The following is a 19165-nucleotide window of genomic DNA, read 5'->3' on the forward strand; positions in this document are numbered from 1 at the left end:
CTCATTCCTTCATTTTTTTCAGTGAATCTAGTAGTCTCCCATGTCACTTTTCCCCAAGATTACTAATACCTTGCTACCCAAGTCCCCCCCTCCCCGCCCCTGCACTCTGCAGTAAATGTCTCTGGAGTCTGACTCTTATCACAAAGCACTTCCTTTCTCCACACCCATTCTCAAATCTCACACTCAAGTTGTCTCCATACAACTCTCTTCCTCATTGTAACCATGCCTATGCCCACACTTTTCCAATCACATCCCTTCCTAACCCTATCAAGTAAGCTCCATGAAACTCTAAACCTACCTATTTCTCATCTATTCTAGTATATAATTTAGCACCTAATTATATAATGTCTCCATGTTCACTGCTGTTTAGTGCCTCCTAGTCTCATACCCACAAATAGGAAGACCATAAACTACCTCTGGACTATATTTTAGACTCTTTCTGCATCCCTTTGCATAGTGCTTAGCATGGAACTGGTACTCAGCAACTGTTTGCTGACTGCCTCCTAATAAATGTATTTTAAACTCCTGACCCTCAAGGGAAAAAAAGGAAAACCTCCATAAATACTGTGCTTCTCTACTGGCTGGCAAAGCATGAGAAGAAGAGTTTCAACCCGTCACCACATCTGGCTTCTTTTATGCATGGATTTTCAAGAAGATGTAGGGGCCAAGTCACTCCTCCTGGACAGCACTCTCACATTCTCATGCTCACTCTTGTTAGGCATGACAGAAAAAAAAAACTCTCCTCAGTCCCACTGGGATTTTTGCTATCAGTTTCCAAATTAATAGTATGCAATTTGGGTTGGTTGCCATCTTGTTAGTAAATTCTAAGAGAAGAGGGGCAGTTTTCACATACAAACTGAAACCAGTTCAGGGGAAGAGGGATATCTTGCACATGCCACAGATTAAAGCATTCTTTTGCACATTGAGAGGGAGAGACTCAAGCAAGGGCAGAAATCCCTTTAACATGCCACCATTCTCTGTCCAACTAACTATGTAGCAGTATAGATTTGCCATGCAAGCAAATACACTGCATATACTATCTACATCTGCTGCAAGTTGTTATTTTGGGAGGAGAGAGGGACAATAAGGGGTAGACTTCACTCGTGCTTCTAACTGTGCAGTCACCCTTCTCAAGATTCTGCTGGTCTCAGTTGGCAAGTATTTTAATGGAATTTACTTCAGTTCAAGGAGAGTTCATGTCCCTAATGACTGCCTTGAATTATGCAAAAACGAGAAAGCTTCCAGCAAACCTGGTGAGACAAGTTGATCTGGTCTGTTTCCAAAAGTAAGCCACATCCCCAGGAAAAAAAAGTGAGTGAAGGATAAGAACAGTTTTCCAAAGAAGAAATGCAAACTACAAACAACCATATGTAAAAGCACTCCAAACTATGAATATGAGAAATGAAAAATCGAACAACACAGTTCTCAGTCCACACCTATCAAGCTGGTAAAAAACAATAAAAGATGGAAACAATGGAGGACACGTTGTGGGAAGATTGACACAATAGTACACAGGGGATACACAGACAATGCAATCATCAACTGGTCCAACTGTTCTGGAGGACAATTCAAAATCATATGAGAAAACTTACTGACTAGCTTAATATACTTTAACCCCAAAATACTGCTATTGGGCATGTACTCTAAGAAAGACAAAGACAGGGCAGCTAGGTGGCACAGTAGATAGAGCACTGGCCCTGGATTCAGGAGGACCTGAGTTCAAATCCGGCATCAGACACTTGGCACTTACTAGCTGTGTGACCCTAGGCAAGTCACTTAACCCTCATTGCCCCACCAAAAACAAAAAGAAAGAAAAAGAAAGAAAGACAAAGACAAAAAGAAAACTTCATCTATACTAAAATAAAAAATTCACAGCAACGCTTTTTGGTGTTAGCAAGAAAGTAAGAAAGTGGATCCCCATTGATGGGAGAAGGGTTGAACAAATTGCAATATATCTCAATGTAAGGGAATAATAATAACATATAAATAGCCCTTTAAGATTTGCAATGTACTTTATAGACATCATCTCATTTGAGTTTCATAACAACCTTATGAATTGGTTGCAATTATTATCACCCATTTTACAGATGAGGAAACTGAGGCTGAGAGAGATTAAGTGACTTGTCCGTTCTTCAGAAACGCCTTCTAGCTACCTCAATATTGGACCTAGAGAAGCTATGCAGATAGGAATTCTGAGAAGCATGAGGAGATTCGTATGAACGAAAACAGAAGGAAGAAAGGAGAGCAGAAGAATGACATATGCAATGACATAAATGGAAAGAAAGGTCACAAAGAGGAAACAGCCTCTATGGATCCATAGGACAGATAAGGAAACACCCCTACCTCCTATTGGGCGGCAATGGAACACACACACACACACACACACACACACACACACACACACACAAATTCAGTTGCCATGAGGCTCGGTTTTCTGAAAGGCGTTAGCAAGGAGGTTTCAGGGGGATCAAGGATGATGGGAAGGGAAGGGCATATCAGAGACAGGGGTGTGTCAAACATGGTAATTGTATCCATTTGGTTTACCTAACCTAACTTGGTTAACAAAGAAGCAGTTGGGGTTTCAAGGAGGAAAAAAAAAAATTAAACATTAAAAGACCAACCTAGGGCCACAAAATTTCACCTTCTTCACCTCCCATAATGGCCTCCCTCAAAACAGAAAACTCTTAACATTTCCCTACCAGTCTTTTCCTGCTACATCTTTTAGCAAAAATTGTTCTGGCCAATTTCTCTGGGAAAATACATTCTCCTCACCTTATTCGTATGCTAAGTACACCTTTCTATGCAAAGAAATTCCTTTGAAAATTAAAAAGTTCTCTTATAGTTGATACATCAAGCCACAACTTTCAACACTAACTCAAGGACCTCATAACAGAGAATGGCAAGAAAATTGGGATTACAAGGAGCTCAAAGGTCATCTAGCAAATTCCTTTCTTCCATTGATGAAGAAATTGAAGCCCAACGGTCACACAACTATTATGTGCCAAAGGTGAGGTCATCTAAATTCAGAGCCAGTGTTCTTTTCACAGTACCAGGCTGCCTTCTCCCATCCCTTCATTTTATATTTGAGTAAACTGAGGCCCAGGAAGGGGAAAGAATTTCCTCAAAGTCACAAAACCAAGATGTAAAATGGGGTCCTCTGAATCCAAACTCAGTGTTCTTTGTACCATATTACTCTTCCTGTCTTTGGGGCTCATTTTCTTCTGTGGTCATGTGTAAAAATAGTGGGACATGAGGTTTACTGGCCTCCATTCCTCCCTATAACCTAAAGCCTGATGTGACAAGAGAGCAGAGAAGTTCTTTACAGGTACCCAACGCACAGAACTTCCTAAATTTTATTTATTCGATGCAGCCAGAAGTCAAGCAAGCTCCTTTCCCAAGCTACAGATCCCTAGTGTATAGATACATTGAATAAAACTACACAGATTGATTTGGAAGGCACAAAGCAAATGAATTTCTTCTTTCTTGTCTGTTAATCTATTTGGTTCTACTTTGCCAAATGCCATGGGGTTTAAAAAATTGATTGCTTATTGTGTATGTTTATTTCATTATTTGTCTTCATTGATGGTTATTAAACTTTGTATTAGATTTTTTAAATTAAAAAATTCCTACTGCTCAAGAAATTTCACATAGTATTGTTTCATTCTTTTTTCTATCTTATTAAAGGGGTTATGCTAAGCAAAACAAGAAAGAAACTTTTCTACAAGAAGAGAATCAACCAACCAAAGAAGGGAACCAATCAACAATCACTCAGCTCTCCATGCATGCTAGGCACAATGCTAATCTCTGGAAATAACAAAGAAAAAGAGAAAACAGTTCCTGTCCTCAGGAAGTTTGCATTCTAATTGGAGGGACAACATGTTATAAATAAGTATATACAAGATATAAGCAGAGTAAATGCAAAGTAAACTTAGATGAGAAGGCACTATTGAGGGGTGGGGTACTGGAAAAGGCATTATCTTTACTTCTCCTCCACAAAAGGTGCATATTGAACACTGTTCCAAGTCAAGGAAAAATGGATTATTTTGGACAATGAAATTTAAATTTGCCTTTTATAAAAATAGGAAAAATGAAAGTGATTTTTCTTTATTGCTGTTCTAGACAAGGTGCCATCCTACTACGAATATGAAATAAGAGCCATTCTGGGGGATGCTGCAAAAGTAAGTGGTCAATCATAGGTAGATACTCACATGTATAACATTATAAAAAAAGGAATTTTTCCTAGTTTGTTTCTGGAAATGAGGAAGGGGTGGGGGTGGCTAGATAGCTCAGTGGATAAAGCACCAGCCCTGAATTCAGGAGGACCCGAGTTCAAATCCAGCCTCAGACATTTGATACTCACTAGCTGTGTGAACCTGGGCAAGTCCCTTAACCCTCACTGCCCCACAAGGAAAAAAAATAGAAATGGGGAAGGGAACAAGCATTTTTTTATTTTTTGTTTTTTGTTTTTGTTTTGAGGGGCAATGAAGGTTAAGTGATTTGTCCAGGGTCGCACAGCTAGTAAGAGTCTAGTGTCTGAGGTCGGATTTGAACTCAGGACCTCCTGAATCCAGAGACAGTGCTTTATCTACTACACCACCTAGCTGCCCCCACAAGCATTTATTAAACACCTACTAAGTGCCAGGAACTGTGCTAAGTTCTTTACAAATCTCGTTTGATTATTTCATTTGATCCTCACAGCAACCCTAGGAGGTAGATGTCATTATTATCTCCTTTTTGCAGAGAGAGGTTAAGTCATTTGCCCAACATCACACAGCTAGATTGTTTCTGAGACTGACTTTTGAATTTCTGACTCCAGGCCCAGGAATCTATCCAATGCACCACCTAGATCCCTTTAAATGGGCAAACTATATGTGTTGAGTAAGCAGAATAATGACAAACATTTTCATCTAGCACTTAAAAGTCTTTAAAATATTTTACATAGATAATCTCATTTGAATCTTACAATATTCCTCCTTGCCCAAGAAACTCCACTGGTTCCCAATTATCTCTAGGATTAAATATAAAATCCTCAGATACCTAAAATCTCTTCAAAACCTGGCTCTTTTCTCCTTTTCCAATCTCTTGATTCTTTACTTCTCTCTACTTACACTGAGCAATTCTGACATAAGTGGTATGATATCCCATCTCCCACCTCTTGACCCCAGCTGCTCTCCTCCCTGTGCTTGGGAACAAACTCTCATCTTATTTCTTCCTCTTGGAATACCTACTATTCTTCACACATACCTTGAGCAATACTTTCTAATAGAAGCCTTTCCTGGTTTCTTGTATAAGATACAGTTCTGGTCTTACACATAAGAAAACCTAATGCCCAGATGGATTCAGTCACTTACCCAAGGTAACACCGCTAATTAGAGGCTGAACCAAGACCAGAATAGATGTCACCTGATACCAAGCCCATTCCATATCCATTTTTTCATTACCTCCATCAACTTGAGCATTTGAACTTGAGGCCCCTGGCGATGCTACTGTGCCTTGGCTATTTTCAATTAACACTTTCCCACCCCCACTGTTATTGGGGGAATGACTTGACAATCTTGAGTTTTCAAAAGACTCAGATTCTACTCTACAACCAATATAGGTCAAACACAGATAAGTCTTTCTGCAAATCAAACACAGATATTGTGGACTCCATTCAGTTATATAGGTCATTCTGATTACCATGGCCTGCTGCTACCTTCCCTCTTCATTTACTCCATTCTTGTATTTCCTTTGTTCATTTATTTACAGAAGGACACCCCCAGGTGACCCTCCATTGCAATCATAGAGTCTCTAGCAGGGGGTCTTTCCTTTTTTTTGTCAGGGACCCCTCAGCCCCACTGACAATCTGCTAAAGTCCTTCTGAGAATCATGTTTTTAAATTCACAAAATAAAATACATAGAATTATAAAGAAAACCAATTATACTGAAATATAGTTGTCAGAATATGTTTTTTTTAAAATGTGTAGACCCCAGATTAAGAATTTGTTTTGTAGAAGCCTCCCCCTTTCCAAGGAGCAACATGCAGGAAAACTGTTGAAAGCAAGGGCAGGAGGCAGACTACCTCTGCTCTGAGATAAACCAGTCATACCCTGGTTATGCTATTGTTTGGACTTGCTGGCCTGTTCCAGATCCCAAGATGCAGTACACAGTCTCCTGGTGTGAATTCCATCCCCTGCTTGTTTCCTCCCATCCAGCCTAATTTCTGCCAATGCCTCAGTTCCATTTCTGCTCCTCTTTAGGGAGCTAGATCTCGGAACCATGTGCTCAAGCTGGGCTGCTACTTATGGCTATAGCTCAGGCATGACCTCTGAACATGAGACCCTGGTTTGCCTGCCTGCCTTTATCATGTCTGGTTCTGCATATTCTGAATCTCTAAAAAAAATGCCCTTTGCCCATCTCTACAGCCTCTGAATCACATCCCTGGTCTCCCATTTAGCATGGCACATCTGTTTTAGCCTTGGTTGACAGTATCTGTATCCTGCCTATTCTTTTGCTTTGAGTAGATTTCCAAATCAAAGATCTACTTTCCTGTTTTGGGTCCCTTTGTGCCTGCTGCCACCTTAATACTTCCTGCGAAGACCCCTGCATTTAGACTATCGGTGTCTTCCTTTTTTTTTTTTTTGGTGGGGCAATGAGGGTTAAGTGACTTGCCCAAGGTCACACAGCTAGTAAGTGTCAAGTGTCTGAGGTCACATTTGAACTCAGGTCCTCTTAAATCTAGGGCCGGTGCTTTATCCACTGCACCACCTAGCTGCCCCCCATTGGTAGACACCAATCCTATGAATCTTGTAGAATTTCAGCCTGGTCTATCTTTCCACTGTCCAGGTTAAAAAAAAAATACAGGGGGCAGCTAGCTGGCGCAGTGGATAGAGCACCGGCCCTGGAGTCAGGAGTACCTGAGTTCAAATCCGGCCTCAGACGCTTAACACTTACTAGCTGTGTGACCCTGGACAAGTCACTTAACCCCAATTGCCTCCCTAAAAAAAAAAAATACAGAAGTGACTTCAGACATCATCAAGTCTAACCTCCTACCCAATACAAACATTCCCTCTGTGACACTCTATTTTTTTTTAATAAAGTATTTTATTTTTTTCCTGTTACATGTAAAGATAGTTCTCAACTTTTGTTTATACAAGCTTTCCAATTTCAGATTTTTTTCCCTCCCTTCCCCTCCCTCCCCCCTCCCCTAGACAGCAGGTAATCTGATATAGATTTTATATATATATTTATATATATATATATATATACATAATAACATTAAACATATTTCTGCATTATTCATGTTATAAGAGAAAAATCAGAGCAATGAGGAAAAACCTCAAAATAGAAAAACAACAGCACCAAAACAAAAGAAATAATATGGTTCATTCAGCATCTATACTCCACAGTTGGTTTTTTCCCCCCTGGATTTGGAGATCCTCTTCTATCATGAGTTCCCTGGAACTCTTCTGTATCGTTGCACTGGTGAGAAGAATATAGTCCATCACAGTAGATCAACACACAATGTTGATGATACTGCGTACAATGTTCTTCTGGTTCTGCTCATCTCACTCATCATCAGCCCACGCAAGACCCTCCGGGTTTCTCTGAACTCCTCCTGCTCATCGTTTCTTACAGCACAATAGTATTCCATTACATTCATATACCACAACTTGTCCAGCCATTCCCAATTGATGGGGCATCCCCTCAACTTCCAATTCCTTGCCACCACATAAAGAGCAGCTATAAATATTTTTGTACATGTAGGTCCCTCTCCCCTTTCCATGATCTCTTTGGGAAAAAGACCCAAAAGTGGTATTGCTGGGTCAAAGGGTATGACACCCTATTTTGAAAAGAATCCCAACCATGCTTTACCTTACTCTTACTTCAATTCTCCCCCAAATCATCTCTTCCTTTACTGCCAAACTACCACCCTCGACAATATCCAACCTAGGGACCCCCCTCTACTCATCGTTGAATCTTTTCCTGAAATCACCAATTTCAGAGTGATACCAGCCATTCTTCATCTCATTCTTACCTTGACTCTCCCCAGATACCACCTCCATCTCTTCACTTTCTACATTGCCCCTTGTCTTCTCTCCTCTCCAAATTCCAATATCCCCTGTTGTCTTCCCCTATTTGAATGTAAACTCTTTGAGGGCAGGCACTTAGACAACCCCTGTCAATGTCCAGATACATTACTGATAGGGTTACAGAATATATGAGACCAGCTGGGCAATGTGCTTCAGTGCAGGAGCTCTTAAACAGAAGTGTATGACCACAGACAGGGACAAATATAACATCTTTATTTTCACTAACAGTTAATTGAAATTCAGCATTTCCTTTAAAATCATTATTCTGAGAAGGGGTTCATTACACAAAAAAAGGTTATGAACTCCTTTGTCTAGCAGAGAGAGGGCAGGACTTGGAGTTAGGAGAGTCTTGGGTCCAAATCCTCTGACAATTACTGGTTATGGGTTCCTGGACAATTCCACCTTAGTTGCTAAGGTGGTGGTACCAAACTCCAATAGAAACAGGGACCACGAATCCTTACATAAGGATCCCTGAGGGTTTTAAAATGTAATATTATCTATGTTTTACTGTATTTTATTTATTCTTTTATATATTTCCCAGATACATCTTAATCCAACTCCTAAGCAAGCACTCTGGAGTGATCCCGAGCCAATGGGTGATGCCTCTGTGCTATGTTATATATGAGCTGCTCATCCTGCACCAATCTAAGGAGTTTTCTGTACTAAGAGTTCTCCAGAGGAAAAAAAAATATGATACTGATGGAGAAGATACTATATCCTTCCACGGAGAAGAGTTTAATTCTGTGTTGGCAGGTGGGTTTAGCCCTTACTAGTCAAGAACCCACTTCTTGTCTTAGGGGACAGTGGTGCTAAGTAGCTATAGCTCCTTCTACCCTACCACTAGCATAACTCAACATTTCAATAAGCAAACATTACTTAAAATTACTCACGCACAAATCTACCATAACCCCTCCCCTCCCACACTGAATTGATTCACAAAAAGTCTTTCTCCCTCTTACACACACACACACACACACACACACACAATTATTGCCTTAACTCCATGCCAGAAGGGATCAACAGAAATCCAAGAACTATGCCCAAAGGGCTATGGGACTGTTCATACCCTTTGACCCAGTGGTACTACTCCTAGGTCGGTATCCCAAAGAGACCATAAAAAAAGGAAAAGGATCCATATGTACAAAAATATTTATAGCAGCTTTCTTCGTGATGGCAAAGAATTGGAAATAGAGGGAATGCCCACAATAGGAGAATTGGCTAAACAAGTTGTGGTATATGAATGTAATGGAATACTATTGTGCTATAAGAAACGATGAGCTGTAGGAGTTCAGAGAAACCTGCAAGGACTTGTATGAACTGATGCTGAGAGGAGCAGAACCAGGAGAACACTGTACACAGTAACAGTAACATTGAACAATGATGATGAACAATGGGGATAGACTTGGCCCTTCTCAGCAGTGCAATGATCCAAAACAGTTTCAAAGAACTCATGATAGAAAATGTTCTCAACATCCAGAAAAAAGAACTGTGATTTATGAATGCAGATTGAACCGTACTGTTTCTACTTTTCAACTGTTTTTTTTTCCCTTCTTATTTGAGATTTTTCCCTTGTGCTCTGATTCTTCTTTCACAAGATGACTAATATAGAAATATGTTTAATGTGATTGTACATATACAACCTATGTCAGACTGCTTTCTGTCTTGGGGAGGAGGGAGGGAAGGGAGGGTGGGAGAAAAAAAATTTGGAACTAAAAATCCTGTGAAAACAAATGTTGAAAATTATCCTTATATGAAACTGGAAAATAATAAAATACTTTTAAAAATGAGCTGAAAAAAAATACCAAAACAGAAATCCAAGAAGACCAACAGAGTCAGGCAAAGACACCCAATGACCCCAAAGCATCAGTACCTTCTACATCCAGGAAAAACACCACTTTTACAGAACTGATAATACAGCCACTCTAGAGATCAAGACAACATCCTTTACTCATCATGGGGGAAAGACATCAACTTCCCTAGCAGATGAAAGGCAGAAGTGGTACACTTTACAGAGAGGTCACTAAACCTGCAAGCCTGGGCAATGACTATATCAAATCCATTTCCTACAATGTCTAGTATTATATTGGCTTACAGTGTTAGATAAGAAGACATTTTCTTTGATAAGAGCCCTTGGTAGGAGATAACTTAAGTGAGAAAGCATAGATTCCTTCAAACTCTTTTTCTGTACCAAGTAAATCACTTCTAAAACTTTCTGGTGGACAAAGAGACATAGGCTAATATATAATTCACTCAGCTTTGTTAGGGAATAAGCTACTCCACAAAAATTAATTTTCTGAGTGACTGAAAATTTCCTCTCTACATGCCAAAAACTTTCAAAAACAAATTAATTATGAAAATTATTCTTAATTTCATTACGTTTTTTGATGTTCTGAAAAGTGAAATCTAGCCATGTATTAGTTATGTGACCTTGGGCAAGTCACTTATCCTATTTGCCTCAGTTTCTTCAACTGTAATATGATGATAATAATAGCACCTACCTCATAGGACTGTTGTGAAGATCAAATGAGATAATATTTGTAAAGCACTTAGCATAGTGCTTGGCACATAGTAGGTGCTATATAAATGCTATCATTCCCATTATTATTAAAAGATAATAAGTAATTTAACTTCTCTTATATGATGCAGAAATCAAATATGATACTATACTTTAATTTAACTATACCTTAAGAAGATTCTGTCTTGAAAGCGTCAGAAGATAGCCCCTAGACTTCTGTACTGTCATGGGTAGGATCTCTGACATGTCTTTTCCATTCAGAAAAAGTAGTTGAAGGTCATGCATCTGATAGAAGAAATTGCCAGAAAAGACCTGAGTTCAAATGTGATCTCAAACACTTCCTAGCTGTGTGAGCCTGGGCAAGTCACTTAACCCTGTTTGTCCCACTTTCCTCATCTGTAAAATGATCTGGAGAAGGAAATGGTAAAACATTCCACTATCTCTGCCAAAAAAACCCCAAACAGGGTCATGGATATGACTGAAACAGATGAACAATGATACTAGAACTCTATTTAATAGGGCTTGAAATAAATATTAACTAAGAAGTGAAATAGGAATGTGAGGACGGAAAAATTATGGAAAATGATGAAGTGACAGGAATTATTTTCCTACTAACCGTTTTTATCATGGACATTCAATAAAGCTGTTATTCATAAGCATAAGAAATTCTCTTCAGGAGAAAAAAAAGTTCCATAAATATAAAAGCTAGGCCAGAACTACCTTGGTAAAACGAATTTTGAAAGACCCACAGTTCATAGTGAACCAAAAGCTTAATGCATTCTACTTTTAATTGTTTTTATTGGCAGAGATAAATTGAATGGATAAAGTGAAATGTAGGTAAATGTGAAGTCATTTTAAATTCAAATTTGGAATACATTGTAATTTTTTTCCTGAGATTTAATATTTATATTTTGCTTTGGGCAAACATAAAAATTAACTTGCCTTTCTCTAAGCACACACCAACTGAAAGTGAATAAAAGAGGAGGAAAAAAAGACTGAAATTTCTTAAACTCGCTACAGATAAACTAAAAAAATAGAAAATGCACAGGAAGTTAAACAGCAGTTGACCTGTTCAGAGCCATGATTTGTATTTATCTCTTATTCATTTATTCATGTTAGAATCCTATTTTATAAATAAAGAATAAGAGGTGGCCTAGTGTGGTAGACAGAAAACTGGTCTCAACTCAGGAAGCCCTGGGATCTACTCCCACCCACCTCTGACCCTTATTTGTTGTGGGACCAAAGACAAGTCACTAACCTCACAGTGTCCTCAGGCAACTTTCTAAGATTAAAAGTTGAGTTTTATCATTGGAAATTCCCTACACAAAGGAAAGAAAAGTCATGAATAAATAATGTAACAGGCGGAACCTACAAAGGGAAAAATGGCAACCCACCCTTTTCGATAGGTACTGTTAAGAGAATACAACTGGATAAAGCACTGGCCCTGGATTCAGGAGGACCTGAGTTCAAATCCGACCTCAGACACTTGACACTTACTAGCTGTGTGACTCTGGGCAACTTACTTAACCCTCATTGCTTCCCCTCCCCCCCAAAAAAATAAGAGAGAGAGAATACACCTGAAAAGCAAGAGAAGGATCACAGAAATATGATGGATATCTTCAAATACATGAAAATTTATCTTATGCGAGACACCTGTCCGGCTTGTTCGGTTGGTGGCTAGCATCACTGCTGAAGAGGTTAGCAGGGTTCATCTCAATAAGGAAAAACTTCCTTATCTCAAATGGAAAGGGGGGAGAGAGGGGAAAGAACTGCGTGGTACAGTAGAAAGAATCCTGGCTCTGGAGTCAGAGAATCCAAGTTCAAATAAACTTCCCTGGGACTCAGTTTCCTCTTATGTAAAGTGAGGAGGATGAATTAAAAGGCCTGTGAGATCCCTTCCAGCTTTAAAGCTATGAAGTAATGAATTCCCCACTGTGATGGGTATAGGGGCTGGGGTGGGCTGGGGTTGTTAGCTAAGTGGCCCAGTGGGTAGAACAATGGAATTAGAGTTAGGAAGACTGGAGTTCAAATCCCATCTCAATCACTTAGGAGTTGTGTAACCTTGAGCAAGGTTAGCTTCTCTAGGACTAAGCTTGCTCACTGGTATGATGGAGATGATGATAACAACAGAACTTACCTGGAAGAGATACTATGAGGACTAAATGAGACAACATCTGTGAATCACTTTGCAAACCTAAATAAATGCTAATTGGCTATTAAACAGAAGTTGAATGACCACATGAGGGATATGCTGGAGAGAATTCACACCTGGCACAAGGGAATGAATTAGATGGTCTTCAAAGCGCCCTCCAATTCTGGGATTCTATTAATCTATTTAGAAATCACAGCCTCTAGCTTTGAAAAAAGTTGGAGGGCAGAATTCAGAGCAAAGCAATGAAAAGAAATGCAGGGGAGTATTCCTAGCACTCTTGCTTTGCCATACGTCAAGATATAGCTCCTCTGCCCTGATGAAAGACCTTATTTCTCCTATATTGATTGTTTCCTTAGTTTTCAACATGTATTTCTTAAAATTGAGCTTCTTTTCCTATCTTTAAAAATTTCAGCATTATTTCCAGTTCCTCATTCATTGCCTATGTGACAATGTTAGAATACAAATATGGTAGCACTACTGTCCTTGAAAATGTAAAGTATTTGTCATAAAATATTTGTAGCCCTTTTCTATTTTTCAACCGTTTGTTGTCTTCCTTCTAATGTCATCCATAAATATCCCCATGATTATTTTGTTTAGTTGGGTTTCTTGCCAGGTTTTCTTTAAACTGATTTTTTTTTTTTGCTCTACTTGTCTCTTGCTTTATTTTTTTGTTTGTTTTGTTTTGTTTTTGCAGGGCAATGGGGGTTAAGTGACTTGCCCAGGGTCACACAGCTAGTGTCAAGTGTCTGAGGCCGGATTTGAACTCAGGTACTCCTGAATCCAGGGCCAGTGCTTTATCCACTGCGCCACCTAGCCGCCCCTTCTTGCATTATTATGAGGAAATACTAATTATAATTTGCCACTACCTGTCTCTTTAACATGTTAAAAAATTTTTATTCTGAATTTAGCAAACACCAAAAAAACATAGCCCTATATGAAAAGTAGTATAGACAAAAATTATATGTGAAAACATGACTATTTGTTACCTATAGCTTGTTTTTTAAAAGTTTGTAATAAATTCAATATGTTACTTTCTTTTTTTCCAATTTGTTTTTTGTTTGTTTGTTTTTGCCAGGCAAGGAAGATAAGTGACTCACCCAGGGTCACACAGCTAGTAAGTGTCAAGTGTCTGAGGCCAGATTTGAACTCAGGTCCTCCTGAACCCAGGGCTGGTGCTTTATCCACTGCACTACCTAGCTGCTCCCACAATATGTTACTTTTAAAACTATCTTACTTTGTTTTTCCTTCTGAACTTCATTTAGCTCTTTTCTCCTATTAGCAACACTGCCTATACCAAAAAAAAACATACAAACCCCTAAGCCCAATTCAAACAGAACCAAAATAATATAAGAATTATATATTACAATTTAAATTATATACAAATTATAAAGATTTATATAAGAAATATAAATTATAAAAGATTTATATAAGAATCTCTTTTCTCTGTGGTTCCTGGAGGCTTCTCTACACTTAAGGTATTCTATGCACCCACATCTACTCCAAGAGTCCAAAGGGTTTTCCTTTACAAGTCAGTTGGGATACATTTAACTTCAAAGTGAGAAAGTCTGTTCAGGGAAAAAGAAGAAAAAAAAAGAAATTCAGGACTGGATAACGGGCTCAAGATTAGGTAACACAGTGAGTGGAAAGAGTGTTAGCCTTGGTGTTAAGAAGACCAGAGTTCCAATCCTGTTTCAGATGCTTACTAGCTGGGAGACCCTGGACAAATCACTTAAGCTCTATTTTGAGCCTGTCATTGTGTCATCTGTAAAATGGACAGTGGTAATACTTATCTCACAGAGCTGTTTTCAGGATCAAATACATGTAAAGCACTTTGCAAACCTTAAAGCATTATATAAGTGCTACTTCATTGGTCAAAGAAGTGATTTTTCTTTGGAGGTAGTGGGGAGAGAAAGAATTCATGAAGAAGGCTTTTGTTGAGCAATCAATAAACAAACATTTATTAAATGGCTCCTCTGTGATAGGCTCTGGGGAGAAGAAGACAACAATGAAATGGTTCCTGCCCTCAAGGAATTTCCATTCCATCACACACAAATGAGAGTTTATACGAAATATGTAAAGTTAATTTTACAGGGGGAGGCACTAGCTATTGTGGGAATGGGGGATGCTAATGAAAGGCTTTATATGGGCATCATATGAGCTGAGTATTGAAGGAAAATTATCTATTCTAAGTAGAGGTGGAGGTAGAAGGGAGTCTATTCCAGGTGTGGAGAACAGCCTGGGGAAAAGCACAGAGGTGAAGAGAGTGTTGTGTGTGAGGACCAGGAAGAAGACCAGTTTGCCTGAACCATAGAGTACATGAAAGTCAACAATGTCTTAACAAGCACAGGAAGGGAAGTTTGAAGCCAAGGCATGGGCAGGTCCAGATGTCAAACAAAAGAATTTGTATTTAAAGCTGGAGGTAACAGGGAGGCACTGGACCTTACTGATCAGGGTAATGACATGAAGCTTTGGCACCTGTATTATAGAACCATCACTTTGGCAGTTGTGGGGAAGGCAGATTAAAGAGGGCAGAGATTTGAGACAGGGAGGCCAATGAGGCAGCTATGGCAGCAGTGTAGTCATGAGGGGATAAGGGCCTTCAGGCCCTTCAGGGGGTGGTGGCTATAAGGAGAGAGAAAGGGACAAGATGTAAGAGATATATTTTGGAAGTAGAATTGACAAGACCTGGCAACTGATTGGCTATGGGAAGTAAGTGTGATCAAGGAATCCCAGGTTTTGAACTGGATAATGATGCCCTAGACAGAAATTGGGAAGTTTGAGAGAAAGAAAGGTTCTAGATGAAAAGAGCGATTCTACCCAAGAGGCAGTTAGTAACAAAGAACCAGAATGCAGGAGAGATGCTTGGGCTGGTTAGAGACGGGCAGCTATGATATCTGATATGGGTGGACAAATAACAATACCAAAAAGGCTTAAACTGTAGCAGAAATGATTATGAGTAAGACATTTGGCAGAGCTTCTTGAGTGTGAGTACTATGAGACACCATATTTCCTCACTTAAGGATACTCGATTGCAGACTCTCTTTGTTTGGAAAATGTAAGGAATTAAGAGGCAAAAACTCTCTCCCTGGGGAGGCACATAAGCACTGTTCTGCCTAGAGTTCAGAGGTGAGACAGGATGACCTCACTACTGGACTCAAGCTATAGGATTTTATGATCCATAAAGGGTTGAAATAAACCTTGTGAAACACCTGTAGGATAAAAACAAGATAATGTTCTGAAATAGAGTTTAGCATTTTACCTCTCTCTAAAAGGGCTCTTCTTTGTTGGGAACCTAAATGCCTCATTAAAAGATGCCTCTTTACATATAGGGGCATGTAAGACCAGAGGTGCTTGCTAATACACATGTCTAATCTTAAAGGGACACTTAAATGTGCCACCCCAATTTAGACAGAATTTCTCCATCTAAAAATCATTTTCAAAATTAAAAGGTGCCCCAGGATAAGCCATTCTCCGCATTTCTAAGTACTCTCATTTAGACCTCACAACACAAATAGTTCAATTCAGCACACTACAAATTTCTAATAAAAACGAAAGGTACATACATGAATTGCTTGGATGATGGTGAGCCCCTGGGTATCGCCTGCCCATAGTGGCCAGTCAGCACATGACCCAGAATTGTCAGCGTTTTCCAAGTACTTAGGAAAGACTGAGGGTGTTTAGCTGGAAAGGAGAGGGGGAAAAAAAGGAGAAACAAAAGGGAGATTTAGGATAATGACAGCATTTTTTTCCATTAAAATGCTAATGACCACCACAAATTTCACCATAACCATGTTTATAAATTATTCAGTCACATCAGCAGAGATGAAGCAAGGCTCTCAATAGCTACAGGCAAACAAGGCAACAAATGGTTATAATTAATACGTGGCCACTGTAAAGAACTGTGCTGGACACCCAAAGTCCTTAATCAGACTTCTTCACTGTTTCTATTGAGAAGATGGTGCAGAGAGAACAAGCCAACCTAGCCTCATTACTTTCATATGGTACCCATTTCCTTTTTTCCTAAAGCCCAAAGATGGCATCAACCCAGCACTTACAAGCAGCATCAATGCCAATAATCTGGCAGGCTTGTCAAAACCTGAATATGGTTTCTTAAAGAAAAAAGTGTGTGTGGGGGGGTGATACTCAGTAGCATGGATAGCTGACATCAAATTGACTTAAGACAAATAGTGCCCTTCAAGTCCCTGGGCCTCTACTAATTCATTAAAGATGGTCAAAGCTGCTCTTTAAAATTAATGTTGTAAATAAACAAACCTGAACAGAGCAGGGTGAAAGACGATCTGTTGAAGAAGAGAATACTAAAGGTTATGGATGTTATAGAAGCAAAACAAAACAAAACAAAAACAAAAACAACACAAAACCCTGTGTTTTTTTCTTTTGATTGATTAAATTTTAAATGTAGAATAACAACAAAAAAACAACACTCAAAGCTTTAGCACAAATTCAAAAGAACACAGTCCCAGTCTTGCTCATGCAAACCGTATTTACTCTTTTTTTAGACTTTAGACATTTGGGTATGGACATCTGGGGATGTAGTTTGGTGGGATACAGCATCATAAGCTCAGGGCAATATGGTGGAGGTGGGGAGGTAGGGAAGAAGTGGGAGAGATGAAGAGAAAACAGCAACTACCACTAACAACTTATCAATAATGCTTTTTCATTGAGTGTGTCGAACAAAAGCAGTATAGTTTACTGGATAGACTGCTGGACTTGTAGTTAGGAAGGCCTGAATTCAAAACTGAAGTCTGACCCAAGAGCTGTGTGACTGTGGACAAGTCATTTCCCCTCTCTGAGTCTCAGGAGACACTCTAGAAGGAAGTTAAAGATAGGTTACTTGTTTGTGATCACACTATCTTCATCATATCAAGAGACCTTCTCTGGCCAAAAGTCCTTGCTGCTTTAATCTCCGTATCATAAGACCATTGTGGAAATTTATTTTGATTTGGGGACCCTACCTTTAGGCTGAGATTAGAAAGCCTTAGGCCCTCAGGGTCTCTCCCCCTCCTCCTCAGCTTCAGCTGAGCGGAAAAAGCCCCATGGGCTATACAAGACGCCAGGTCAGACAGCTGGGGGGAAAAAAGCCCCCAGCTCCCTCTGACCTGAGCGGAGCTATCTGAAAGATAGCCTGTGAGGCATGAGGCTCGAGAGCACCCCCCCCCCCAGCTGCAGCTCCAGCTGGCAGATTAGCTTGGTCTGTGGGAGCGAAGGAAGCCCCGAGATTTGAGTGGAGAGAAGAAAAGGTATATATAGACCTGGGAGTGAGACAGGAGGGGGGAGACGGACTAGATAGACAAGATTAAGGAGGGGAGATGGACTAAAGAAGGAGTGAGGATGGACTAGATAGAGACAAGACTGGAGAGGGGTGACTGGAGGGGAGCGTGGACAAGGACGGAGCAGAGGACAGACTGACCAGGAGGCAGTGGAGAGCACAGAAGCAGGTCAGCACAGGTACAGGCTGAAGAAAGTGAAGATTAAGAGGAGTTAGAAGAAAATAGCTGACCAGGGAAAGTGTAGCGTGCCCTGAAGCCGGAAGGCTCTTATTGTATTCAAGAAGTTTGAGGCGCAGCAGGTGGGAAAGAGACGCAGTGGAAAGAGACTGCAGGAAAGCAGTCAGGTTGTACACTTTATTTTCCTGTATTCTTAATTTCAAATAATATCTCATAAATAAACTCTGCTTGGATTATTTAGTTAAGAGGCTTCTTAATCCTGTGTTTATCAATTTGGGAGTGGAGCAGTGTGGTGGAACTTTATAAACAGCCCATATTAAATTAACGAAGTCAGATAGCCATATAGTCAGAAGTCCCCAGATTAGTCATCCATAGATTAGGCCCCCCCAAATTAGGCCCAGTCAATTCAAAAATATTTTCACATTTTAATGGCGACCACAAAGGGACTTATGGCCCAATTATAATTTTTCTAAGCTTATCATTGTTCATACACTCATAATTTTTCATAAATCCAATTATATAATTTTTCCAGGTTAGTTATAGTTATTAATAATTAATTTTTTACACCATTTAAAGACCATATTATAGGAGACAGCAGCATAGTTGTCAGGTTTTTAACAGGACATTAAAATATAAGACATTGGGCAGCTTGGAGACACAGTAAATAAAGAACCAGTCCTGGATTCAGGAGGACCTGAGTTCAAATCCACCCTCAAACACTTGACACTAGCTGTGTGACCCTGGGCAAGTCACTTAACCCTCACTGCCCCACCAAAGTGTGCACGCGTGCGCGCGCGCACACACACACACACACACACGGCATCACTCCCTGGGGGGGGGGGGAGGAATGGATAAATAAACTTTGATAAAGTAATGTCATGGAATATTACTGAACTGTGAGAAATAACAAATATGAAACATTCAGAGATGTATGGGAAGCCTTATGTAAACTGATGCAGAG

General features: G+C 39.7%; 1 protein-coding gene across 8 annotated transcripts in view; it reads right to left on the minus strand.

Moving 5' to 3' along the window:
• The window catches only part of APBB2 (amyloid beta precursor protein binding family B member 2), a 432194-nt gene that overhangs the window by 254338 nt on the left and 158691 nt on the right, over positions 1 to 19165 (minus strand). For 6 of the 8 annotated variants that reach the window (XM_043970484.1, XM_043970483.1, XM_043970490.1 and 3 more), the window contains one exon: positions 16303 to 16420. The exons of 1 other annotated variant lie outside the window; for it this stretch is intronic. In XM_043970484.1, the coding sequence (XP_043826419.1) occupies positions 16303 to 16348 (46 nt within the window). In that variant the 5' untranslated portion in view covers positions 16349 to 16420. Of the gene's footprint in view, positions 1 to 10755; positions 10873 to 11845; positions 11907 to 16302; positions 16421 to 19165 lie in introns of all 8 variants that reach the window. One more of the 8 variants, XM_043970487.1, reaches the window with a different exon arrangement.

This window comes from Dromiciops gliroides, chromosome 6 (assembly GCF_019393635.1).
Source record: "Dromiciops gliroides isolate mDroGli1 chromosome 6, mDroGli1.pri, whole genome shotgun sequence".
NCBI classification, from domain to species: Eukaryota; Metazoa; Chordata; class Mammalia; order Microbiotheria; family Microbiotheriidae; genus Dromiciops; species Dromiciops gliroides.